This window comes from Ranitomeya variabilis, chromosome 5, assembly GCF_051348905.1.
Source record: "Ranitomeya variabilis isolate aRanVar5 chromosome 5, aRanVar5.hap1, whole genome shotgun sequence".
Taxonomy (NCBI): Eukaryota; Metazoa; Chordata; class Amphibia; order Anura; family Dendrobatidae; genus Ranitomeya; species Ranitomeya variabilis.
The window spans coordinates 646,180,289-646,206,492 of record NC_135236.1 but is presented as its reverse complement, the minus strand read 5'-3'; the positions used below and the strand labels follow the sequence as shown (position 1 = coordinate 646,206,492).

Sequence of the window (26,204 nt, the reverse complement as noted above, 5' to 3'; positions counted from 1 at the left end):
TTATCGATACCATGGAAGGCAAGAAGGACAAATAAATCAATTTTGAAACAAATCAAGCCAGACAAGTCACTCGAAGCAAGAATCACCAATCTACGACTTGCCTACTTTGCTCTCTTCGTATGACGTGTCCAATCAGTGGAGAAGTGACATCATGGTCAGAAGAATAGAAGGAACAAGGCAAAGAGGAAGACCAGCAACCCGATGGTGATGAGGAAGACCATCAACCTGATGGCGATGAGGAAGGCCAGCAACCCGATGGTGAAGAGGAAGACCATCAACCCGATGACGAAGAGGAAGACCAGCAACCCGATGGTGAAGAGGAAGACCAGCAACCCGATGGCGAAGACGAAGACCAGTAACCTATAGCTGGATACAATCAAGATTACTGCGGAGAAGACCCTGGTGGACCTTTCTCGACTGGCACAAGATCGATCCTCCTACAGAGTGTTCATCCATCAAGTCGCCATGGCTCAATACCGAGCAGAAGAAAAATAAAAAAAGAAACTAAATACAGTGCGACTACAATCCACTACAAATGTAATGTACTATATAGTGCATATGTGCCACAGAGTGCTTACACTATACAGCGCTTATCTGATAGCAGCATACCAAAAACAGCTCCATGTATAAGGAGACTGATAACAATGTTATACAATGTCGAAATTAAATTGTTATACAATATACCCTATACGCATGAGCTCCTGGCGTGTCTTCAAGGGGCAGAGAGGATAAAGTCTCTATCAGACACTTTGGACAGCAAATTATCCCCCTGGTAACAAAATGAAATTCCAACTGCCCAATCTTCTCTTCCCCAACATCATCTGTTGGGGAGAGTTTGAAAGCCCCTATACACATCAGAATATTGACCAGTCCCATGTTTATCTAATGTGCATGGAGCCTATAGGGGTTGTCCACCTCTCGGGATAATTTATTTTTTAAAATATTTGCACCATTTTGCTTTTATAAGTTCTTTGTTTTCCTGCACACTTAAAATTGATGTTATCTGTGGTCATAAATCAGCTGAGAGGAGCTCGGAGAAAGACAGATAAGGGTATGTGTCCACGTTCAGGATTGCATCAGGATTTGGTCAGGATTTTTCATCAGTATTTGTAAGCCAAAACCAGGAGTGGAACAATTAGAGGAAAAGTATAATAGAAACAGATGCTCCACTTCTGCATTTATCACCCACTCCTGGTTTTGGCTTACAAATACTGAGGTAAAATCCTGACCAAATTCTGATGCAATCCTGAAAGTGGACACATACCGTAAAGGAGAAACTCTCCGTCAGAACAATCTCTCTGATTGATTAACAGATAACTAATTTTGCAGCCAGTATCATACAGACATTAGAAAACAAGGTGTGCACATTTTTTTAATGAAAACCAATTGCAAAAAGTATTTTTCGCCCAAATTGTCTCCTAAAATTGGACAACACATGGTGATCACTCCATAGGAATCATGCAGCAAAATTATCCTAAACAGAAAATAAGTGTCATAGGGTCAAGTCATAGCTTCACTACCTTTCCCCTTGACTCAAATAGCTTTGAGGCTTTGTATCCTTTGCACCAGCTTCTAAATACTAATCATTGTCCATGTTTTCTAATGTACCCGACAGGAGTCATCCTTTATATCTTGCTTGTCGGTTACCCACCCTTCTGGGATGAAGATCAGCACAGACTGTACCAGCAGATCAAAGCTGGCGCCTATGATGTAAGTGATTTTATAGATCTTGTTTGTAGACTGTCATGGTAGACACATGTCCTATATAGCATAGCTCCCAACCATCCCAGATTCAGCAAGACTGTCCCGATTTGAGGGCTGAGTCCCACAATGTCAGGGCATTGTCCACATTTCTAATACTCACCTACCTCTCTGGATCGTTGTCATCGTTCCATTGTTCCTCCTCCTCAGGGGATTTCATCTTTCTGCACTGACATAAATTAAATTATAGTATTCACTTCTCCTTTTGTACAGGCAGGAACTGTAGCTATGATCCATAGTCCATAATGATGTTGATAGGAGAATTTGGTAATCTTGACCTGTATTGCAGGCAGTGAACCCAGTAGCAGATTATACAGATTCATAGAGATACATTGTATATAACAGTGTATTTCTCTGTTCCCTGTATACTAGAGGTGAAGAAAAAGTCAGATTTTTTTTGTTCTTATAAAACTACTAAAAATAATAAAATGTGATTTTTTTTTTTCCTTTTTTGGAAATCTGCACAATACTCAACAACCTTCAGCATTACAGGCAGGAGCTAAAGCAGTTGATCCGCAGGCCCTGGTGTTGTTACTTGGAGAATTTTGTGTACTTAATCTGTATTGCAGGTTGTGACCCCCACAGGCAAATTATACTGATACATTGTACATAGCAGTGCATTTTAATGTACCTGTATTCTGCATGGAGAATAAAAAAGATCTGTTTCTTCCTATTGTAGTGCAGCGGTAGCACACTTATGCAGTGATGAGGCAGTGACCCAGCAAAGTTCAAAGCAAAACATCTCTTTAATGTTTAACTCAGCAAAACACAGCACACGATATCCTCCGGATCGCAGCTGGGCACATATCCTCTGGATTACAGTCACTAAACACGCCAGTCCACTTGTGACCGGTTCTTGTGGGCGACTGCACTGCTGTGTTAATGTGCTACTCACAGCTTTACACAGTACATGATATCCTTCAGTTTACAGTCACTAAACATACCAGTCCTCCTCTTGAGACTAGTTGCTGTGGATGACTGCACCACCATGTTAATGTTCTTCTCACAGCTTTACACAGTACACGATATCCTCCGGATCGCAACCAGGAACCATATCCTCCAGTTTACAGTCACTAAAAATGCCAGTCCTCTTTCGGGCACAGGACAGTCTACCTCTGGTTTGCCGCCGGGCACAAGACAGTCCACCTCCGAGACTAGTTACCGTGGGTGACTGCACCGCTGTGTACGCTTTGGGTGCCAGGCTATTTGACTGACTTGGCTGATTGGCTCCGCTGGTTTGTGTTGCCTCACACAGGTGGAGCGCTGCAGAGCCGACTGCTCTGTACTCCTCCAAACACCAAACTGACACTTTCTGAACCTGACACCTGACACACCCAAACCCTATACTGCAGGGTTTTTAACTTGAATATGTGGCCTTCAGCCACATGAAAAACCTGGCCCAGAATGAAATGGACTGCACGACTGCCATCCTGCAGTCTCTTTCAAAACACAAAAGTCCAGAGCAGGTTTTCCCTAAATCTGCCTTGGACAACCAGTATGTCCATGACCTATAATCGCTTTAGTCTGCATTGCAACCACAGCTACACCTGTGACTGCAATGTCCTCTCATTACCTCAACACGCCTCTGTGCGCATCCTGGGGAAAACATGCAGCAACCCCTACAGGCAACACCAGTCACTGCCTCACACTATACAATTACAATAATGTCATTTTTAATGAGCTTTTGAAAAAAAAAATAATAAAAAAAAAATATATATATATATATATATATATATATATATATATATATATAGATATACACTCACCGGCCACTTTATTAGGTACACCATGCTAGTAACGGGTTGGACCCCTTTTGCCTTCAGAACTGCCTCAATTCTTCGTGGCATAGATTCAACAAGGTGCTGGAAGCATTCCTCAGAGATTTTGGTCCATATTGACATGATGGCATCACACAGTTGCCGCAGATTTGTCGGCTGCACATCCCAAAGATGCTCCATACAAGGCAGGATGGATCCATGCTTTCATGTTGTTTACGCCAAATTCTGATCCTACCATCCGAATGTCGCAGCAGAAATCGAGACTCATCAGACCAAGCAACGTTTTTCCAATCTTCTACTGTCCAATTTTGATGAGCTTGTACAAATTGTAGCCTCAGTTTCCTGTTCTTAGCTGAAAGGAGTGGTACCCGGTGTGGTCTTCTGCTGCTGTAGCCCATCTGCCTCAAAGTTCGACGCACTGTGCGTTCAGAGATGCTCTTAGGCCTACCTTGGTTGTAACGGGTGGCGATTTGAGTCACTGTTGCCTTTCTATCAGCTCGAACCAGTCTGCCCATTCTCCTCTGACCTCTGGTATCAACAAGGCATTTCCGCCCACAGAACTGCCGCTCACTGGATTTTTTTTCTTTTTCGGACCATTCTCTGTAAACCCTAGAGATGGTTGTGCGTGAAAATCCCAGTAGATCAGCAGTTTCTGAAATACTCAGACCAGCCCTTCTGGCACCAACAACCATGCCACGTTCAAAGGCACTCAAATCACCTTTCTTCCCCATACTGATGCTCGGTTTGAACTGCAGGAGATTGTCTTGACCATGTCTACATGCCTAAATGCACTGAGTTGCCGCCATGTGATTGGCTGATTAGAAATGAAGTGTTAACAAGAAGTTGGACAGGTGTACCTAATAAAGTGGCCAGTGAGTGTATATATATATATATATACATTACAAATCAGCAAATAACATGGACATATTTGGTGTCCTTGTAATTGTAACCACCTGCCTAACACAGCATTTAGATTATTTATGGGAATGGTAAATGGTATAAAAAAAAATTCTACTGCTTTCTGCAGGTGTCTTCAGCACACATTCTTCTCTGATTATTGAGTGTTTGCTGCGTTTTTTTATGCGGTTTCTCCTTTATTTTGTGTGTATTTGGTGAAAATATGAAGACTTCTGCCCTTCACCATGGCAGCTAGATTTCAGCTTCTGGGCCAACTCCTGACTGATTAGAGCCCATCCTTGTCTAATTGGTGCTTGAGAGTTTGTGAGGATGTGGACTTGCTTACCCTGTCCCTACTCTGAAGACAACTGCTGTACGCTTATCTGTAATGTGAACAGTGTTATGTGTTTTATGCATTTAATGTGTACGTGTATAATCCCTATGTAATATGATATGGTTATGTGTAGAATAGCGGGGCAAATGTTGAAACCGTATGATAGTGTATAAAGATAAGTGTTTATAGATAGAAAGAAGTAATGGTTATTAGTGGTATACAGTAGGAGATAGGAAATAGATAAGGAATAGTTAATGTTAGGTACAGGCCGCAGATGTTTGGGGAATAGTGTTAATAAAAGGAGAGGGATTTCCTGGTTATGAGTGGCGAGGAATAGTGGAAGGTTTAAGCAAGTTCTTTGTGGAGCTCAAGTGCTGTGGGCTGCTAGGGCCAACATGGCTTATCACTCAAGGCAATGGATTACCATACAACTCCTCCATGCGGATCAATTCATTGGGCCCGGCACCTTGAGATTTGTGCTGAGGCCATCGGGCACATCGCACCTGCAGATGGACACGGATCCTCAAATGAAGAGGATGATGTAATCCGAGTGCCCTGCCCCGTGTAGAGGTATCCCTAGAGGTAATGGAGACAGCAAGAAAAGGGATGTTCTATTGGGAACGAGTGCTAGGGCTGAAATTATGTCCGATACCTGAGGGCGAGACACTAACCTGTTGTGCCCTATCCCATATGCTCCAATATAATGATTGTGAACTGTTCAGTATAAGTTTGACTGTTGAAAAGCATTTGGTGTCGCCTGGATTGTGTGCGGTGGTTCCTGAAGATCGAAGCCTGGAGTCAGCAGAGACCTATGGCCCACAAGAGATTGTGATGCACCCCACAACTAACAGGACACCGGGACTAGGACACGATTTTTGTTGTAGGGGTGACAGAGCGTGCAGAAGCAGCAGCTCGTCCACGACTACATCGCACGGACACCTTACAAGTTTACCATAATTTCTATGTCCTCCCGCTTTTTGAGGATCAACCACAGGTTGGGAATGAGATCTGGGGAGTTCCTGGCCATGGACCCAAAATTTCAATGTTTTGTTCACCAAGTTAATTTGATATCACTTTTGCCTTGTGACATGGTTTCCATTATGCTGGAAAAAGCCTTGTTCATAACAAGTTGCTCCTGGATTATTGGGAGAGTTTGCTTTAGGAGGACGCTTAGATCCCATTCATATTCAAGACAGTGTTGGGCAAAACTGTGAGTGAGCCCCCTCCCTGGGATGAAAAGCCCCTACACATGATGTTTTTAGGAGGTTTTACTCTTGGCATGACACAGGACACATGGTTGGAGTTCAGCTTTCCTCTCTGGATTATCATTCTCCCAGATGTCCCAAAAAGTCTGAAGGGGGCTTCATCAGAGAAAGTGACTGCAGAAAGTATAAGGATTGGACTGCAGAGGACTGAGGTAAAGTTATTTTCTCTGATGAAGCCCCCTCTGATGATGTGACCGTCAATTTCTTTACACCTTTCCTTATCTGCTATTATTGAGGTGCCTGTAGGGATGGAAGGTGAACCACACATAATAGGAAAGAGGGTGGTTTACATTTGGGCTTAAAAGGATTTTCCAGTTTCAGAAAAACCTTGTCCTCCAGAAGTATTTTTTTTCTTAAAACCCTTTTATGCTCCCATCCATGCGCTCCATAACTCCCAAGATTGGGGCTACATACATGTTTATAGACCATCAATACCAGAAATGACGATGGAAATAAGAGACAAGGCCCGTACCAAGTTTCAAAATTGTCCTCATTCCACAACACAAGCATTAGTTAATGAGGTAGATGTAATCCAATTTGCAGGACAGAATTCTCACTGATCCACAGCAAATTACAGTACTAAATGTGGTGTTTTGTGTTAATACCATCTGTAGCATAGTGGAACATTTTCACAAGGTCAAAAAAAAGAGCATTTCACATTTTAAAACCGTAGCAAAATCTATAGGTTGTAGAGTTGAACAAAAAGATTTGTAAGACACTTTGGTCTGGTGTCCATGTTGGTACTTGTTGGCAACAGGACTAGGGCAGTGCCAGAGGCAATAAGCTATGGGGCCCATATTGAAATGGCGACTGTGAATGCCCGATACTGAGTGGGGCCCTCATACTAAGTAGTGTGCTATGGGGTCCCCATTCAGTGTTGGGGTCCTCATTTTGTGCTGTGGACTGTGGTAGCCCAAATACTGTGGGAGGGGCAGTGGGGGCCATCATACTTGGTGGTGAGTTGTGGGGGCCATTATAGTGTGGGGGGCTACGGCCATTATACTGAGTGTGTTGGCCATTATACTGGGTAGAGGTCTGTGGCTGGTCCCATACTAAGTGGGGAGCTCCCATACTAAGTGGGGGATCTGTGGCACCCTCATACTGTTTGTGAGGCAGTGGGCATGCTAATTCTGTGTGTGGGGGCTGTAGGAACCTCATTCCATGTGAGGGGCTGTGGATGACCTCATTCCGTGTCAAGGTCTGTGGAGGCCCACAAAGCCTTTTCCAGGCCTTTCAAGCTCTATTTTCCGCCCAGCTCTGGCTTATCCTGGTTGAATTCTAGTCTCTTGCAAATCTTACAAGAGCTACAAGTACTTATGATCAGTTTAGGTCAGGGGTGGGGAACCTCAGGCCCCCGGGCCATTTACGGCCCTCGATGACACCCGGGCAGATTCTCAGGGACTGCAATGAAAGATTACGTCCTGACACAAGTGCCAGAGTCAGAATGTACTTTGTGGGCGGAGTTTGTACGGCCCCCGAAGGATGGTATAAGTATCCAAATGGCCCTTGGTAGAATAAAGATTCGACACCCTTGGTTTAGGTGATCAAATCCTGCTGATAGATTCACTTTAATGAGCCGTATTGAAATGGTTTCCAGGAAATCATTTCCTTGTTGCCCATAGCAACCAATCAGAGCACAGCTTTCATTTTTTAAACAGCTTTGGGAAATTGAAAGCTGAGCTGTTATTGGTTGCCATGAGCAGCAAAGACAAATAATAAAGGAGGCCATTTTGGGGACAATGTCCCCTTTAATCATGAATTAAATCAGATAAAATCACTTTCTTACTAGCGTCAAGCGTAAACTAAAACGTCCGGGACGAAAAATAGAAGCTGCTGTAAATCTGTCACATCATTAACAGTGCCTTGGGTTGATGTATTCAGCTCCGCATTTCTGGCGCCTCATTAACAACGTGTTACTTAAGAGCGGGGATTTTGGCATAATGTGTTTCTGAATGCAGATTACTAGTGCCGAAGATCTGTTATGTCCTCCATGTTATTAATATTCAATTAGGAGGCCACCAGCATTAAAGGTTATTCCAGTTTACAAGTAGGTGACGCTCTTAAAGGGATTTTCTAGCTTTAGATAAATAAGTCTTAAGCACCATATACGACAACATTACTTCCAATACATTTTGCTTTATTTTCTTACCCTATTTAAGATATATGTTTGCCTTTCAGTGAATGAGAACACTCTTGTATTCATTTACAGGCTGCAATCCCATATATCTAAGGTTAAAGGGATATTCCCATCCCCAAGATCCTATCCCAATATGTAGTAGGTGTAATAATAACAATAAAAGTAATAATAATATTAGCAAATACCTCCAATTAGAAATGTAGTATAGTTCTTCTGATTCGCTATGTCTCTTTTCTCATGTGCAGGCATTGCATGACCTTAAGTGTCCATGGCTACGACCACTAGCAACCAAACTAACTGTCACGACGAGTTGTCCTAACTATGGATACTTAAGCTACTGCAATGCCATGCACATGGGTAAGCGAAATGGCGAATCAGAAGAACTGTACTATACGTTTCTGCTGCAGATTTAACAGAGCTCTGAATGCCGAGTTGATTGGCTGCTTTCTGTTATACAAGCTGCGGATCAATGGTGGGGACTTGGTTGGACTAGGAGGCAGTAGACAGCTAGTCCTATAGTGATAATCTCCTGCTGATAAGACACCGATTATACTGGAACAATAAAACAGCCTATTGAATGACACATCCCTGAAATCAGTGTCTCAGCCCTTACATCATGGTGTTCTCATATTACATAGCCAAAACCTCATCCATTCTGAGAAGAGGTGTGGCTGTAAGAAGTTGAGGCCGTTCCTTCGTAGTCTTGGTATGGGGCTACAGAAAGTTAGCACCTTTATATATATACTAGATGGCAGCCCGATTCTAAAGAATCGGGAGTCTAGAATCCATATATACTTTATTTATTCAAATGTAAGAATAATACAATTAATAAATAATAGTAAGAAAGAACAAAAAATGGCTGCACTCACCAGCTCTTGACAATTCTTGTTATTTAACCCCTTCACCCACGGAGCTTTTTCCGTTTTTCCATTTTCGTTTTTCGCTACCCTCCTTCCCAGAGCCATAACTTTTTTATTTTTCCGTCAATTTGGCCATGTGAGGGCTTATTTTTTGCGGGACGAGTTGTACTTTTGAACGACATCATTGGTTTTAGCATGTCGTGTACTAGAAAACGGGAAAAAAATTCCAAGTGCAGTGAAATTGCAAAAAAAGTGCAATCCCACACTTGTTTTTTGCTTGCCTATTTTGCTAGGTTCACTAAATGCTAAAACTGACCTGCCATTATGATTCTCCAGGTCACTACGAGTTTATAGACACCTAACATGACTAGGTTATTTTTCACCTAAGTGGTGAAAAAAAATTCCAAACTTTGCAAAAAACAAAACAAAACAAAATTGCGCCATTTTCCGATACTCGTAGCGTCTCCATTTTTCGTGATCTGGGGTCAGGTGAGGGCTTATTTTTTGCGTGCCGAGCTGGCGTTTTTAATGATAGCATTTTGGTGTAGATACGTTCTTTTGATCGGCCGTTATTGCATTTTAATGCAATGTCGTGGCGACCAAAAAAAACGTAAATCTGGCGTTTCGAATTTTTTTCTCATTACGCCATTTAGCGATCAGGTTAATGCTTTTTTTTTATTGATAGATCGGGCGATTCTGAACGCGGCGATACCAAATATGTGTAGGTTGGGGTTTTTTTTTATTGATTTATTTTGATTGGGGCGAAAGGGGGGTGATTTAAACTTTTATATTTTTTTTATTTTTTTCACATTTTTAAAAACTTTTTTTTTTTACTTTTGCCATGCTTCTATAGCCTCCATGGGAGGCTAGAAGCAGGCACAGCCCGATCGGCTCTGCTATGCAGCAGTGATCATAAGATCGCTGCTACACAGCAGATTTGCAGGTGTGCTGTGAGCGCCGACCACAGGGTGGCGCTCACAGCCACCGGCAATCAGTAACCATAGAGGTCTCAAGGACCTCTATGGTTACAATGGAGGAGCATCGCAGACCCCCGATCATGTGACGGGGGTCGGCGATGCGCTCATATCCGGCCGCACGGCCGGATGCGGTAGTTAAATGCCGCTGTCTGCGTTTGACAGCGGCATTTAACTAGTTAATAGCGGCGGGTGATCGCGATTTCACCCGCCGCTATTGCGCGCACATGTCAGCTGTAAAAAACAGCTGACATGTCGCGACTTTGATGTGCGCTCACCGCCGGAGCCCACATCAAAGCGGGGGTCCCGACATGTGACGTACTATACCGTCACATGTCGGGAAGGGGTTAAGGTACAGTTACACAGGATCCATGAACATGCTTATGAGGGGAGTGATGAAAGACATCAGACAACAACTTTGCGTGTTGTGGCAAATGCCACAACAACGGTTCTTTGCTTAAGAACAATAATGTAAATAATAAATAATATGTATCAATAACTATGTATATTGGTATGTTCTTTCTTGGCACAAATTGCAGGAAGTAGTATTCTAGGCAATTATATATTAGATGGGCATTTCCTGAAGGAAATACATGGTGCTTGAACAGCGCTACCAGCTTTACAGCAGCACTTTTCACACACGGGACTGGGGGGCGCGCTTACTTTTGCACCCGGGGACGCACTTACTTTTGCACCCGGAGGCGCACTTACTTTTGCACCCGGGGGCGCACTTACTTTTGCACCCGGGGGCGCACTTACTTTTGCACCCGGGGGCGCACTTACTTTTGCACCCGGGGGCGCACTTACTTTTGCACCCGGGGGCGCACTTACTTTTGCACCCGGGGGCGCACTTACTTTTGGGGCCGCACTTACTTTTGGTGGGCGGGGCTCCTCGGCCTCCGATTTGGTTGGTGGGGCCCCTCGTCCTCCGATTTGGTGGGTGGGGACCCTCGGCCTCCGATTTGGTGGGCGGGGACCCTCGGCCTCCGATTTGGTGGGCGGGGCCCCTCGGCCTCCGATTTGGTGGGCAGGGCCCCTCGGCCTCCGATGTGGTGGTCGGGGCCCCTCGGCCTCCGCTTTGGAGGGCGGGGCCGGGCCCCTCGGCCTCCGCTTTGGTGGGCGGGGCCGCTCGACCTTCGATTTGGTGGGCGGGGCTCCTCGGCCTCCAATTTGGTTGGCGGGGCCCCTCGGCCTCCGATTTGGTGTGTGCTCTGCCTGGGGCCACTGTGCTCTGCCTGGGGCCCCATATGCTGCCTGGGGCCCCTGTGCTCTGCCTGGGGCCCCATATGCTGCCTGGGGCCCCTGTGCTCTGCCTGGGGCCCCTGTGCTCTGCCTGGGGCCCCATGTTCTGCCTGGGGGCCCTGTGCTCTGCCTGGGGCCACTGTGCTCTGCCTGGGGCACCATGTTCTGCGTGGGGCCACTGTGCTCTGCCTGGGGCCCCATAAGCTGCATGGGGCCCCTGTGCTCTGCCTGGGACCACTGTGCTCTGCCTGGGGCCCCATATGCTGCCTGGGGCCCCTGTGCTTTGCCTGGGGCCCCTGTGCTCTGCCTGGGGCCCCATATGCTGCCTGGGGCCACTGTGCTCTGCCTGGGGCCCCATATGCTGCCTGGGGCCCCTGTGCTCTGCCTGGGGCCCCATATGCTGCCTGGGGCCCCTGTGCTCTGCCTGGGGCCCCTGTGCTCTGCCTGGGGCCCCATGTTCTGCCTGGGGCCCATGTGCTCTGCCTGGGGCCACTGTGCTCTGCCTGGGGCCCCATATGCTGCCTGGGGCCCCTGTGCTCTGCCTGGGGCCCCATATGCTGCCTGGGGCCCCTGTGCTCTGCCTGGGGCCACTGTGCTCTGCCTGGGGCCCCATAGGCTACCTGGGGCCCCTGTGCTCTGCCTGGGACCACTGTGCTCTGCCTGGGTGTAGGACACTGGTGACGTCACTTATCTCCGGACATTAGCTCCGGACATTAGCTCCGGACATTATCTCAGGACATTAGCTCCGGACAAAGCCACGGAAGTTGGCACAAATTGCAGGAAGTAGTATTCTAGGCAATTATATATTAGACTAGATGGCAGCCCGATTCTAAAGAATCGGGAGTCTAGAATCCATATATACTTTATTTATTCAAATGTAAGAATAATACAATTAATAAATAATAGTAAGAAAGAACAAAAAATGGCTGCACTCACCAGCTCTTGACAATTCTTGTTATTTAAGGTACAGTTACACAGGATCCATGAACATGCTTATGAGGGGAGTGATGAAAGACATCAGACAACAACTTTGCGTGTTGTGGCAAATGCCACAACAACGGTTCTTTGCTTAAGAACAATAATGTAAATGATAAATAATATGTATCAATAACTATGTATATTGGTATGTTCTTTCTTGGCACAAATTGCAGGAAGTAGTATTCTAGGCAATTATATATTAGATGGGCATTTCCTGAAGGAAATACATGGTGCTTGAACAGCGCTACCAGCTTTACAGCAGCACTTTTCACACACGGGACTGGGGGGCGCGCTTACTTTTGCACCCGGGGCCGGGGGCGCGCTTACTTTTGCACCCGGGGGCGCACTTACTTTTGCACCCGGAGGCGCACTTACTTTTGCTCCCGGGGGCGCACTTACTTTTGCACCCGGGGGCGCACTTACTTTTGCACCCGGGGGCGCACTTACTTTTGCACCCGGGGGCGCACTTACTTTTGCACCCGGGGGCGCTCGGCCTCCGATTTGGTTGGTGGGGCCCCTCGGCCTCCGATTTGGTGGGCAGGGACCCTCGGCCTCCGATTTGGTGGGCGGGGACCCTCGGCCTCAAATTTGGTGGGCGGGGACCCTCGGCCTCCGATTTGGTGGGCGGGGACCCTCGGCCTCCGATTTGGTGGGCGGGGACCCTCGGCCTCCGATTTGGTGGGCGGGGCCCCTCAGCCTCCGATGTGGTGGGTGGGGCCACTCGGCCTCCGATTTGGTGGGCGGGGCCGCTCGGCCTTCGATTTGGTGGGCGGGGCTCCTCGGCCTCCGATTTGGTTGGCGGGGCCCCTCGGCCTCCGATTTGGTTGGTGGGGCCCCTCGGCCTCCGATTTGGTGGGCGGGGACTCTCGGCCTCCGATTTGGTGGGTGGGGACCCTCGGCCTCCGATTTGGTGGGCGGGGACCCTCGGCCTCCGATTTGGTGGGCGGGGACCCTCGGCCTCCGATTTGGTGGGCGGGGACCCTCGGCCTCCGATTTGGTGGGCGGGGACCCTCGGCCTCCGATTTGGTGGATGGGGACCCTCGGCCTCCGATTTGGTGGGCGGGGCCCCTCGGCCTCCGATTTGGTGGGCGGGGCCCCTCGGCCTCTGATTTGGTTGGCGGGGCCCCTCGGCCTCCGATTTGGTTGGCGGGACCCTCGGCCTCCGATTTGGTGGGCGGGGACCCTCGGCCTCCGATTTGGTGGGCGGGGACCCTCGGCCTCCAATTTGGTGGGCGGGGACCCTCGGCCTCCGATTTGGTGGGCGGGGACCCTCGGCCTCCTATTTGGTGGGCGAGGACCCTCGGCCTCCGATTTGGTGGGCGGGGCCCCTCGGCCTCCGATGTGGTGGTCGGGGCCCCTCGGCCTCCGCTTTGGTGGGCGGGGCCGGGCCCCTCGGCCTCCGCTTTGGTGGGCGGGGCCGCTCGGCCTTCGATTTGGTGGGCGGGGCTCCTCGGCCTCCGATTTGGTTGGCGGGGCCCCTCGGCCTCCGATTTGGTTGGCGGGGCCCCTCGGCCTCCGATTTGGTGTGTGCTCTGCCTGGGGCCACTGTGCTCTGCCTGGGGCCCCATATGCTGCCTGGGGCCCCTGTGCTCTGCCTGGGGCCCCATATGCTGCCTGGGTCCCCTGTGCTCTGCCTGGGGCCCCTGTGCTCTGCCTGGGGCCCCATGTTCTGCCTGGGGCCCCTGTGCTCTGCCTGGGGCCACTGTGCTCTGCCTGGGGCCCCATGTTCTGCCTGGGGCCACTGTGCTCTGCCTGGGGCCCCATAAGCTGCCTGGGGCCCCTGTGCTCTGCCTGGGACCACTGTGCTCTGCCTGGGGCCCCATATGCTGCCTGGGGCCCCTGTGCTCTGCCTGGGGCCACTGTGCTCTGCCTGGGGCCCCATATGCTGCCTGGGGCCACTGTGCTCTGCCTGGGGCCCCATATGCTGCCTGGGGCCCCTGTGCTCTGCCTGGGGCCCCATATGATGCCTGGGGCCCCTGTGCTCTGCCTGGGGCCCCATGTTCTGCCTGGGGCCCCTGTGCTCTGCCTGGGGCCACTGTGCTCTGCCTGGGGCCCCATATGCTGCCTGGGGCCCCTGTGCTCTGCCTGGGGCCCCATATGCTGCCTGGGGCCCCTGTGCTCTGCCTGGGGCCCCTGTGCTCTGCCTGGGGCCCCATATGCTGCCTGGGGCCCCTGTGCTCTGCCTGGGGCCCCTGTGCTCTGCCTGGGGCCCCATGTTCTGCCTGGGGCCCCTGTGCTCTGCCTGGGGCCACTGTGCTCTGCCTGGGGCCCCATATGCTGCCTGGGGCCCCTGTGCTCTGCCTGGGGCCCCATATGCTGCCTGGGGCCCCTGTGCTCTGCCTGGGGCCCCTGTGCTCTGCCTGGGGCCCCATAGGCTGCCTGGGGCCCCTGTGCTCTGCCTGGGACCACTGTGCTCTGCCTGGGGCCCCATATGCTGCCTGGGGCCCCTGTGCTCTGCCTGGGGCCCCATATGCTGCCTGGGGCCCCTGTGCTCTGCCTGGGTGTAGGACACTGGTGACGTCACTTATCTCCGGACATTAGCTCCGGACATTAGCTCCGGACATTATCTCCGGACATTATCTCCGGACATTAGCTCCGGACAAAGCCACGGAAGTTGGCACAAATTGCAGGAAGTAGTATTCTAGGCAATTATATATTATATATATATATATATATATATATATATATATATATATATATATATATATATATATATATATATATATATATATATATATATATATAAAGAAACTATTAAGCTAGCCAGTTTGGCACATTTTTATTTGTATACGGTGCCTTGAAATTACGACTGTGTCATATGGGTGTTTTATATTCCTGGGTAGGGATGAGCGTATCCAAACTTAAAAGTTCGGTGTTCATACCGGACAATCACTATCCAGTGCTAAACTCCGAACACGAACGTTCCCCAAGAGGTCTGTTGCATAGAGGAGAGAGAATGAGTTGGGGTCCCCATTGTTTTCAATGGGGTTCGAGTTCTGGTTGAAGTTCAGCTATAGTTCTGGTACTTGAACCAAACTTTGGAATAAAGTTTGAGTCGGGTACTAGAACACGAACTTCCATGGGTTCACTCATCCCTATTCCTGGGTATGTTTGGACTAGCGCTGTTTAACCAGGGGAGGTCTCATGCCTCAGCTGATCATACCCCATATCCTGATAGTAGAAAGTCACGGGGATCCAGAGTTAAAAACCCCAGAGAGAGAACAGAGGTGTTCAGTATTTGGTTGGTGTCATGAGTGGACATAGACAACTGGAAACATCAAGTCAATGTGTGTTTGGTGTGGTCAGAGAGAACCTAGACAGCTGGAGATGTCAGACTGGAGGTCATGGTTGGGATCACAGGGTATGACTGAGCTGGAGCTGTCTGGAGAGTCTGAAGGCTGATATAGATCTAAAGAGCTGTACGTCAGGAAGTCACAAGAGTGTGGGGAGGTAGCTAAACTCATAGAGACCATAGTGAATTGTAATAACGACTGTAAAATAATTGCTAAAGGTCGGTTTACTCTAAACGACGGCTGCTTGTTTGCTGATTGGGGGTCATTCATAGCCTGTTTGCCCAGTCCGAGCCCGCTTAGGATGTCTACCAGACAATCTGTAATAGATCGTTCAGTGCACATAGGCTGCCGATATTCTCGGCAGCACATTTCCTGTTTACACATGACAGTGCGCTGCTGAGAACATTGATCTTTCATTCAAACAAAAAGATCATTTCACCCGACGAACAAGCATTTTGTTTATCGGGTGATAAGCATTCTGTTTAGGCTGCACTGTGATTGTGAGATGCTCATTCACGATAATCATGCAGTGTAAACACATCTTAAGGGCAATGCCAAATAGGAATTATCAGTCATTGTGCCGCTGTTTTTAATGAAACTAGACTATTCTGAGTTTGTTGTTAAAGGAGTTGTCCGATCGTAGGGTACCAGTCTGCAGTCACTCTATATGGATACAGACTTGTGAATTCTCACAGCATGCAGTGTGCACGCTGTCAGGATTCTCCAGAAACGGCGCCAGACCGCAAGTATGCAATTTTCATACATGCGGTCACATGACAACTAGACTTACGCGGGCTCACACAATACAATTGAGTTGAGCAAGGCTGTATACGTCTAGTTGGAATGTGGCCGGAAGTATGCATACTGATGCCGACACAGGAGAATTCTCACTGTGCGCGCAGTGAGTATTCAGAAGTTTGCAGTCAATCTCTATTTGCCGCCTTTCCATCAAGAGAATGTGCGGTGCCCCGCCAGGACCTCACACAATTATTGATTACTATGAATGATAGAAGGGGAGAGTGGAAACGTAAATGTAGATCACAGAAGACTACAGGCTTTTCGTGTTTTCTTAACGCTGATTGTGATCTCGATGAAATAAGGACTAGTGATAAGTGAGCGTGCTGGGATAAGGTGCCGCGTGCTAATCGAGTGTCTTCGGCATGCTCGAAAAATATGTTCAAGTCCCCGCGGCTGCATGTCTCACGGGTGTCGATAGCCGCAACACATGCAGCGATTCCCTGTTTGTTAGGTAACCCCCACTTGTGGATTCGAACATATTATTCGAGCATGCCGAAGACACTCTTTCGCACACAAGCATGGGCGGATAACACCTTATCCAAGAACGTTCCCTCATCACTAGTAAGAACCTTTCCATGTACTACTGTGAGCCCATGATTACTTGCCATTTATCCCTGGTGCCTTCTCAAGATTTTTTTTAAGTTTCTTTGCTATATTTGCTCAGATATCGGATATATTGCTTATTTTTTCTCTTTTCCTCTCACTGATGCCAGTTTCCCTCCCCTGAGTGGGACACCGTAACCCCAGAAGCTAAAGATCTCATTAATAAGATGTTGACAATAAACCCTTCTAAAAGGATCACAGCTGCCGAAGCTCTGAAACACCCATGGATATCAGTAAGTGTCCTTCGCACGTGCTTTCTCCATGTTCTCAGCTTCTCCTCCAGGCTGACTTTATTCATTATTGTTTCTAGCACCGGTCCACTGTGGCTTCCTGCATGCACAGACAGGAGACGGTGGATTGCCTGAAGAAGTTCAATGCCAGGAGGAAGCTGAAGGTACGTTCAAAATGGACATCCTAGAAGAGTAGAAAATTTCCTCTTCTGTCTTTTTCGACCTGTCCATCAGTTTTGTCCAATTGGAAACCTCACATAAGAAAACTGCTTTTCTATTGGGGAAGAATGATGGACAGGTCTGGTCAGATGCTCCTGTGCCAGCAGGCAATTTATGGACTGGAGATCTGTACAGTCTGTGAGGAAAGACATGGTCATATATAATAGTAAGTGCCACAACATCATGTCCCCAACAAATCTGATAAAATAAAGATAATGTGGCCGACCCTGTCACCTCATTCTGCAATAGACAGTGTAATACCCCCATCTCCAAGACGTAGTAGGTGTAATAATAATAATGTTAGCAAATCCCTCCAGATGGAAATGTAGTATAGTTTTTAAGATTCACCATGTCACTTACCCCATGTGCAGGGCATTGCAGTAGCTTAGGTATCCATGGTTATTATGACTACTCATATAGTGACAGCTAGCTAACTATGGATACCTTAGCTACAGCAAATCAGAAAACCTATATTACATTTCTAATTGGAGGGATTTGCTAATTTTATTATCATTACACCTACTACATATTGTGATAGGATTTTGGAGGTGGGAATACTCCTCCTAAGTTCTCCATCTTCTCCACATTCTCTCATGTGACAGAATCGGATCACAGTAAACTGACACTTGGCTCAAACTCTCATCAAGTGTCGAAAACTCGAAAGAGAGAATCGTCGCTCTTGTGAGTGATCCCTTATTCTTATAAGGTATCTCTTCTAGGGTATGTGCGCTTCTGAGCTCTAATTTGGCCTCCATGTTCATTGTTATGATTCATTCATTCGAGGCATTGGTGGAGGACCTAGCTCATGTACCACCACCGATGTTATCTAGTTCAACCTCAAGCCAACCCTAAAACTATATATCTAAAGTCAGATGCTCAGTAATAGTCAAAAATACTCTGCCATTCCTCGCCATCCTGTGACATTTACACTGATCCCGTGCCTCTGCTCTCCTTGATCTCTTCTTTTGATGGCGTTTCTAATTTTGAAGCAGTGACCTCTCAATCACAACATCTCTCATCTGTTACTTTGGCAGAACAATAAAGATACTGGTACGTGAACTCTGTTTACATTGGAGCAAAGCCAACAATGTCAAGTATCAGACAAAACTAGAAACAGTGTATAAGGAGGCTCGTCAAGATGTGGGCAATCTAGAAGTTGTATTCTAGAACAGCCTCTTAAGGGACAAGCACCATTACCATTGTTCTAAGAAGACTTTGGTGCCCCCCAAAAAACCTGTTATAAATTGAATTACTTTCTACAACCTGGGTTCTGTCCTCTATCTTATTACGTGGGGTCCCCCTATTTTTAATAGCCAGCTAAGGCAAAGCAGACAGCTGGGGGCTGATACTAATAGGCTGGGAAGGTCCATGGATATTTTTCTCCTTCCTAGCATAATAAGACCATCTCACATCTGTCCCTTGCTTGGTCATTAAAATAAGGGGGACCATAAGTCCTTTTTTCATTCATTTATTTATTAACAAGTACAGTAAACTACACCCTCAAGGCACTGCTCGAGTGCTCCACTTGGAACTCTGCCTCCTGGTTGAATATTTTTTTTTATTAGATGTTATTTTAAGTCATTTTCTTATCCACATTTTTCTTCCTTTTGCAGCCCCCTAGCCCTTTCTATGACCATTTTACAGCCATTTTACCTCCCCTAAGTTCAGGTCCCCATTGACTTCTATTTGGTTCGGGTCATGCTCGGGTCAACTTCTGGTACCTGAACTTTGGACTCAAGTTCTCCTGAACCCGACAAACCCAAACTTCAACTGGACCGCTCATCCCTACTCTCTAGACTGTCTAAATGGAGAGTCCATATCAATTTGTATAGGCTATAGGATAATAATAATAATATGTTAAAAGGACTATATTCAGGACATACATTGGATCTCCTATGTGAATGAGAATATATACCAAAACTAACTATAGATTGTTCAAATGTTAATAGGATTATAACGAAGTTATACAGCTATAGTGAAAATATAGATATAGATGTACAAATAATTTGTACATATACTGTATGTGTTCAATCCCAATGAGCATCGATAGAAGGTTATTGACCCACCATTGTCGTTACACCCCTGATTGTGAGGGCATCGGTCTGGTAGTGTTATTTGGGTAATAGATTGTAGATAGATCATATTTGCCCACTGTTCCAGGTTGTAATCCATGAGAGGAATGCTTTCTAGAGTACAAAGTCCACTCCTGACGATTTCTAGCTGTATCAGCACCCCCTTTGTAGACTCCATGCCTCACATGTTCAATTGGACTCCAGGGCGCAAGAGATATGCCAAAATCGTTGGCTTCCAGTAGGTTTTGAGCAGGTTTGTCAGGGCCCATGTTGGTCCTACTGTAGATTTCTCATAACTTGTATGTTTGACCTCTACAAAAAAGGCATCAATTTTATGAGGGAACAATCACCTATCAATAGATAGATAGATCTTATCTGTACAGAAAGGGACACTACTGAAACCAATGGTGGGCTCAGGCAATAGGAGGCACCTTGGCAAGACCTATTGCTCACCACCCTTTTCTATAAAATAGTGTTATAAGCATTAATCCCCACAATATTACTGAAACAATATTGTCGTTTTGAAAACCATAATGAGCGATGATACAGAACAACAAAGAAACAATGCAAATAGACCATTATTACATATGGTAACAAACCTTTAGTAGATTCTGATGAAGCCATAATCCATACAACGCACCTCATCATGGTTTACACCGCTATATCAGAACCTTATACTGCAAAGATATGTTACCTAAGGAGCCCCCTAAATGTGATTATAAACATCCATAAAACTATATTCAAGAAAATATCCATTGAGAGTCACTTATCCACTATGTTCAGTGACTCCTGTAGAACCATACGTTTCCCAGTTCCGGAACTCTTATGTTGATCACACTATGGGATCCTTATTTCTTGCATCTGTCATGAACTCTACGCTGCACAGATACAGAAGTCACATTGTTGTCATGGTTTGCATCAAGGTTGTTCTATAACTGTGTCTTCAAGTGCATTTATAATTATCTCTTCATGTTTAATATAGGGTGCTATTTTGACCACAATGCTGGCGACTCGAAATTTCTCTGGTAAGTGATCACCCAATGCAAATGTTTGACCCTTTAACCCTGAACGGGTTATTCCCAACATTAAAATATAATGTAGGTAATGATTTCCGGATTAGTAGGGGTTCCAACGCTGTGACTTTGATATGCCCCATAGGAGGGAAAGATGGGTTCTCTATGGGACTGTGCTCAGCTATCTCAAACAGTTCCATAGACATTGAACAGATGCACGTGCAGCCACTTCTCCATTCTGATGCGACATATCAGATCCTCTTTCTCGGTAGCGATGTGGGTCCCAACGGTTGGCCTTCTACTGATTCGCAAGTTATCACTTATTCTTTGGATAAGCTATATAATGTTCTGTTGTTAACTTTTGTAAAGTAGAAAGTAGGTTTTCCAGTTTCACTGAGAGTGACCTAATTCCCTGGGCATTATAATTATGGGTCTACAAGGCCATTCTCTGACTTAAGACTTTAGACAGCTGTTAGCTGAACTTTAGTTCAGCCGATTGTTAGTCCAGCAGCTCTCCCATCTGACTATCCCAAACACAGGAGTGGTCCTCTGTTCTCCATGAAAGAGTCGCTGCCAGATGTCTCTGACGGTGGCTTATCTCCCGGTAAAGAAATGGATCTGCAGTCCAAAATTAGACCTGCTGGATCCTTATATCCCACAACACCATTCTGTCTAGGATCCCACATTGGACTGTTGGCCGAAACAGTTGATATCAGAGGGGTTCGGATGATGTAAGTGTGATGTGTATGAGGGCCTTGTCTCTAACACAATGTATAGGATTTCTTTTTGGAAGCTCTGCTTGTCTTCATTGGAATGATTTGGATGTTAAAGCACTACTCCAGTGTTTTTTTTATTTCAGCACTGGAGTGGTGCAATGAATTTAAGTTCCCTTTCCCTAGTGTTATGCTTACCAGGCACCATCTTCTGCTGTTCCCAGCGCTGCTCAGATCCCTCTCCGCCATCTTGTGACCAAAAGTCAGAAGTAACGGTCACACGTTCTCAGTGTAAGTCTATGAGAACCTCCTTGTGGCCTTATTTTGGCTCTTTTTGACTTAAACTAAGTTTGAACTCCAGTTAGACCAGTAGATACTGGAGAGATCCAGCAGGTCACAAACTGAAGAAGACCGACTGGAGTGGTGCAGACAACAGAAGAAGATGGCATCTGGTAAGTATAAGACTAGTAGCAAGGAACTTAGATTAGTGGCACCACTCCAGTGGCAAGATATAAAGAAATGCTGGAGTGGTGCTTTTAAGAGTTTAATTGTAATTTACTATATAAGCAATTACTTAGTACAAGCATGGATCTTACTAGGATGAACCTACCAATGCGTACTTCCTTATCTTCTTGTCTCAACATATCTCAAGATGGTATAACAGATGATCAGCTTTAGAAAGATTTTGCTACATTCTTTTGGGAGATGTTTATGCCACATGTGTTTGTATGTGGCCCACCAGTGGTTGTGATATTTTTTGATGCTTGACAAAGGTTTTGTTAGGATATTGAAATACTAAGTCCCCATTGTTCCCTATCTAACTGCTTTATTTTTTTTTATCTTCTTCCTTTTAGATGACCCCTTTTTTGAGAATCCCCAGTCCATGCTGGGATACTCAAACGGGGCAGATGTTGTGGTCACTCTAAAACAAATAGTCATCAGCGATGTTTGTTTCAGGGGCTGGGTTAGTCTCTGGTCGGTTGACAGTGCACTCACTCCCTGACTCTGATTAGAAGTGACGAGCCAGCAAAAGAGCGCACTGTTAGTGTGCATAGTAAGAAGATTACCCAATGTGCAGGAAAAGCAGAGACCAGCTCCGCCTCTGTAAGTGACGTTACTTGTGAATCGGTGCTGATCAATGCTTACCAGAATTTCTCCTTACAATGCACACTGACAGTGCGCTCTCTTGCTATCATTACAAAAATCTCTATTTATTCAGTATTGAGTATGAGTGCCACACTCCTGGGCCTCTTTGGAGAAGTAATTATACCACTGGTTCCTCAATCAAATCAATGTGATGCTGAACTCTTTTAATGTATCCGAAAAGAAGACTATAGAGGTCCATTATGACACCCCACAACATAATCCCAAGAGTAACACTGATTTTGTGACATTACTTCATGGATGTGTTGTCCACATGACCTCATCAGATTTGAAAAGAGAAAAGGTACTACAAGTGAGCTACCCTCAACATAAGACATGAGCTCACCTGCTTGGGTTATGACCTGGCACAACTCCTTACTTGTAATGAAAGGCTTCTGCTCTGACCGTTGACCCACACAACGGTGGGAAGAAACAAAGAGGAAAAAGAGCGGTAATTCACAGGTACTGCCACTGAGTGAAGGCAAGGGTGTATGTTCTCTGGATCTTTATTCATTCATACAATGCATTTGGAAGTCAGGTTGACTCCTTCATCAGGTAAGGTTTGTTATACAGAGCCCCCTCTATTATATAGGGGAGGGAAGAAACTTCTACACAGCTTAAAGCATTACAATCAACATTTTATACAAGTCACATATGTAGAATTTGCAGCAAAGAACCAGGTGTTCAATGGAATTTAGAGTGGGACTTATTGACGGCCACTTCAGAACTCTCCAGTGCTTTGTTTCCATCCATTTCTTGGTGCTTCTTGAAGTATGTTGTGGGGTAGTTGTCCTGCTGGAAGACCCATGGCCTAGGATGCAAACTCCGCTTTCTGACACTGGGCACTACAATTGTGACTCAAAATCCTTTATAATCAGATTTCATGATGCCTTACATACAATCATGGTGCGCAATGTCAAAGGCAGCAAAGCAACCTCAAAACATCTTTGAACCTCCACCATATTTCAATGTGGGTACTGTGTTCTATTCTTATTCCGTTTTCGGTAAACAAAAAGTTCCATCTTGGTCTCATCTGTCCATGAGATGCTTTCCAAGAAGGATTTTGGCATACATTTTGGCAAACTACAGTCTAGCTTTTTATGTCTCTGTGTCAGCTGTGGGGTCCTCCTGGGTCTCCTGCCATATGGTTTAATTTCATTCAAATGTTGACTGATAGTTTGTGCTGACACTGATGTACCCTGAGCCTGCAAGACAGCGTGAATATCTTTGGATTGCACAACCTTTCATCAATGTTTCTCTGCCGTCCACGTCCAAGGAGTTACGGTACAGTGCCATGGGTTGCAAACTTTTTTATATTGTTGCACACTGTGGACAAAAGAACATCAAGATCTGTGGAAATGGACTTGTAACCTTGAGACTGTTGATATTGTTCAACAATTTTGGTTCTCAAGTCCTCAGGTAGTTCTCTTCTCATCTTTCTGTTCTTGATGCTTAGATTGAGTCAACTTCTCTTTTTATCTGGTTTTAGGTGTGATTTGCATATTGCCCACACCTATTACTTGCCACAGGTGAGTTTTGAACAAGCATTATATGCTTGAAACATAGTGTATTACCCACAATTTTGGAAAGGTGCCAACAATTTCATCTACCCCATTTTGAGGGTTTTGTGTGAAATTATGTCCAATTTGTCTTTTGTTCTCTATTTTTCTGTGTTGTTCCAATGAACATAAAGGAAATAAACATGCGCATAACAAAATCTGTAATTGCAATAATTTGCAATAATTTTCTGGTAGAAATACTTAATTTTTGGAAAAATTTCAAGCGTGCCAACACTTTTTTCCATGACTATGACGTAGTGATCTATTCTGTACTGCAACAAGTAAAATTGGATGTCACATACCAAGCCAAAGTGTCAAACAGTGTCTACAGAAACCATCAGAAACATTTGCACAACATTGGCTACTAGCCAGATGTTCAGCTATTGGTGTTCCACTGACCTCATGTGAAAAGCTATCATGGTTCAGAGAAAAACAGCAATAAAGTCTAGAAAGGAGGTGTAAATTTCGACAGAGTAGTAGTCATGACTGAGCTTCTGTCTGGTTTTACTCTGGCACTTTACATACAAACGGTGTCCCAGTCCCAGTATGCTGTAGAGTGTGGGGTGCATCAAACTCACTTGTAGGTCGTAGGCTTCCGCTGCTTCCAGGCTTCCCTCTTCATGATCCACCTCACACAATTCAGGGGACACCAAGTTCTTTATAACAGGCAAATGTTTACTAGTTAGTTCAAGCTCATCTGGTGGTGACAGGTGGGATAGGGCACAGCAATTCACGTCCTGTCACTAGTTCGTCCTGGACTACCCCCAAGCCCACTGACTCTGTCAGCCTCAAGGATTTCCTGTCCACCTCAGCAATGCACCCCGGGACTGGCAATCACCTTCCATCTCTGCAGGTCCCTATTCATCTTCCACTGTACACCAGAAGTCACAATGTGTTCGGCAGCCCCTATGCCAGACTTTGGGCTCTGGACTTGACAGGAGCTCAGGATCCCAATAATGCCTCCAACTGCATGGAACAAGCGACACATACTGTCCCTAGCAACCCACCGCACATAAACTTTACCTTCACTATGCATTTCTCTAACTCCACCTAAGGGTACCGTCACACCGTGCAATTACGATCGCTACGACGGCACGATCCGTGACGTCGCAGCGTCGTATGACTATCGCTCCAGCGTCGTAGACTGCGGTCACACTGTGCAATCACGGCGCTGGAGCGATGCCGAGGTTCGCTGGTAACCAGGGTAAACATCGGGTTACTAAGCGCAGGGCCGCGCTTAGTAACCCGATGTTTACCGTGGTTACCAGCGTAAAAGTAAAAAAAAACAAACCGTACATACTCACCATCTGATGTCCGTCAGGTCCCTTGCAGTCTGCTTCCTGCTCTGACAGTGCCGGCCGTACACTGAGAGCAGAGCGCAGCGGTGACGTCACCGCTGTGATCTGCTCTCACTTTCCGGCCGGCGCTCACAGTCAGAGAGGGAAGCAGACTGCAAGGGACCTGACGGACATCAGATGGTGAGTATGTACGGTTTGGTTTTTTTTACTTTTACGCTGGTAACCACGGTAAACATCGGGTTACTAAGCGCGGCCCTGCGCTTAGTTACCCGATGTTTACCCTGGTTACCAGCGAACGCATCGCTGGATCGCTGTCACACACAACGATCCAGCGATGACAGCGGGAGATCCAGCGACGAAAGAAAGTTTCAAACGATGTGCTACGACGTACGATTCTCAGCAGGGTCCCTGATCGCTGCTGCGTGTCAGACACTGCGATATCGTAACGATATCGCTAGAACGTCACGAATCGTACCGTCGTAGCGTTCAAAATTGCACTGTGTGACAGTACCCTAACTCTCCCACTACCAGGAATTGACCCCCTTTTTATTGACACTAGTTCCCACCCACTGGGCTAGTCCTATTATTAATTATTTCCTATCTTATAGACTGAACCTATTATTCTTATCCTATGCTTATCTTGTACTATACACTACTTACATTATACATTAACACTTTACATGAGTTACATACTGTACATTACCATAATACATTGCATAAGACACGCATCACTATTACATTTTTAAATCTCATGACGCTGTACACGCAATGCGGTTTGTTGTCTTCAGGGGCAGGAACAGGCTAAGACAGTCCACATCCCAACAGATCTATCCCACTTTTGTCTTGAATGGAATGATAGCTGGAGATTGGTCTGATGACCACAAGAGCAACACCATAAGAGGCCTTCATGAGAAAATGTGAAAGTGTGCTAGGAGCCATTTTTCAACAAGATAACCACAGGCCATATCTTGCTCATGCTACTGTGAGCAGCCTGTATGGCCAAAATGGGCAACCACGGCTTGCAGCATCTCCTAACT

General features: G+C 46.3%; 1 protein-coding gene across 2 annotated transcripts in view; it reads left to right on the top strand.

The window, feature by feature from the left end:
• Positions 1-26,204, top strand: part of CAMK2A (calcium/calmodulin dependent protein kinase II alpha) — a 251,630-nt gene that overhangs the window by 185,150 nt on the left and 40,276 nt on the right. For both annotated transcript variants that reach the window (XM_077266328.1, XM_077266329.1), the window contains exons 9-12: positions 1,616-1,710; positions 17,031-17,153; positions 17,231-17,314; positions 20,424-20,466. In XM_077266328.1, the coding sequence (XP_077122443.1) occupies positions 1,616-1,710; positions 17,031-17,153; positions 17,231-17,314; positions 20,424-20,466 (345 nt within the window). The remainder of the gene's footprint in view (positions 1-1,615; positions 1,711-17,030; positions 17,154-17,230; positions 17,315-20,423; positions 20,467-26,204) is intronic.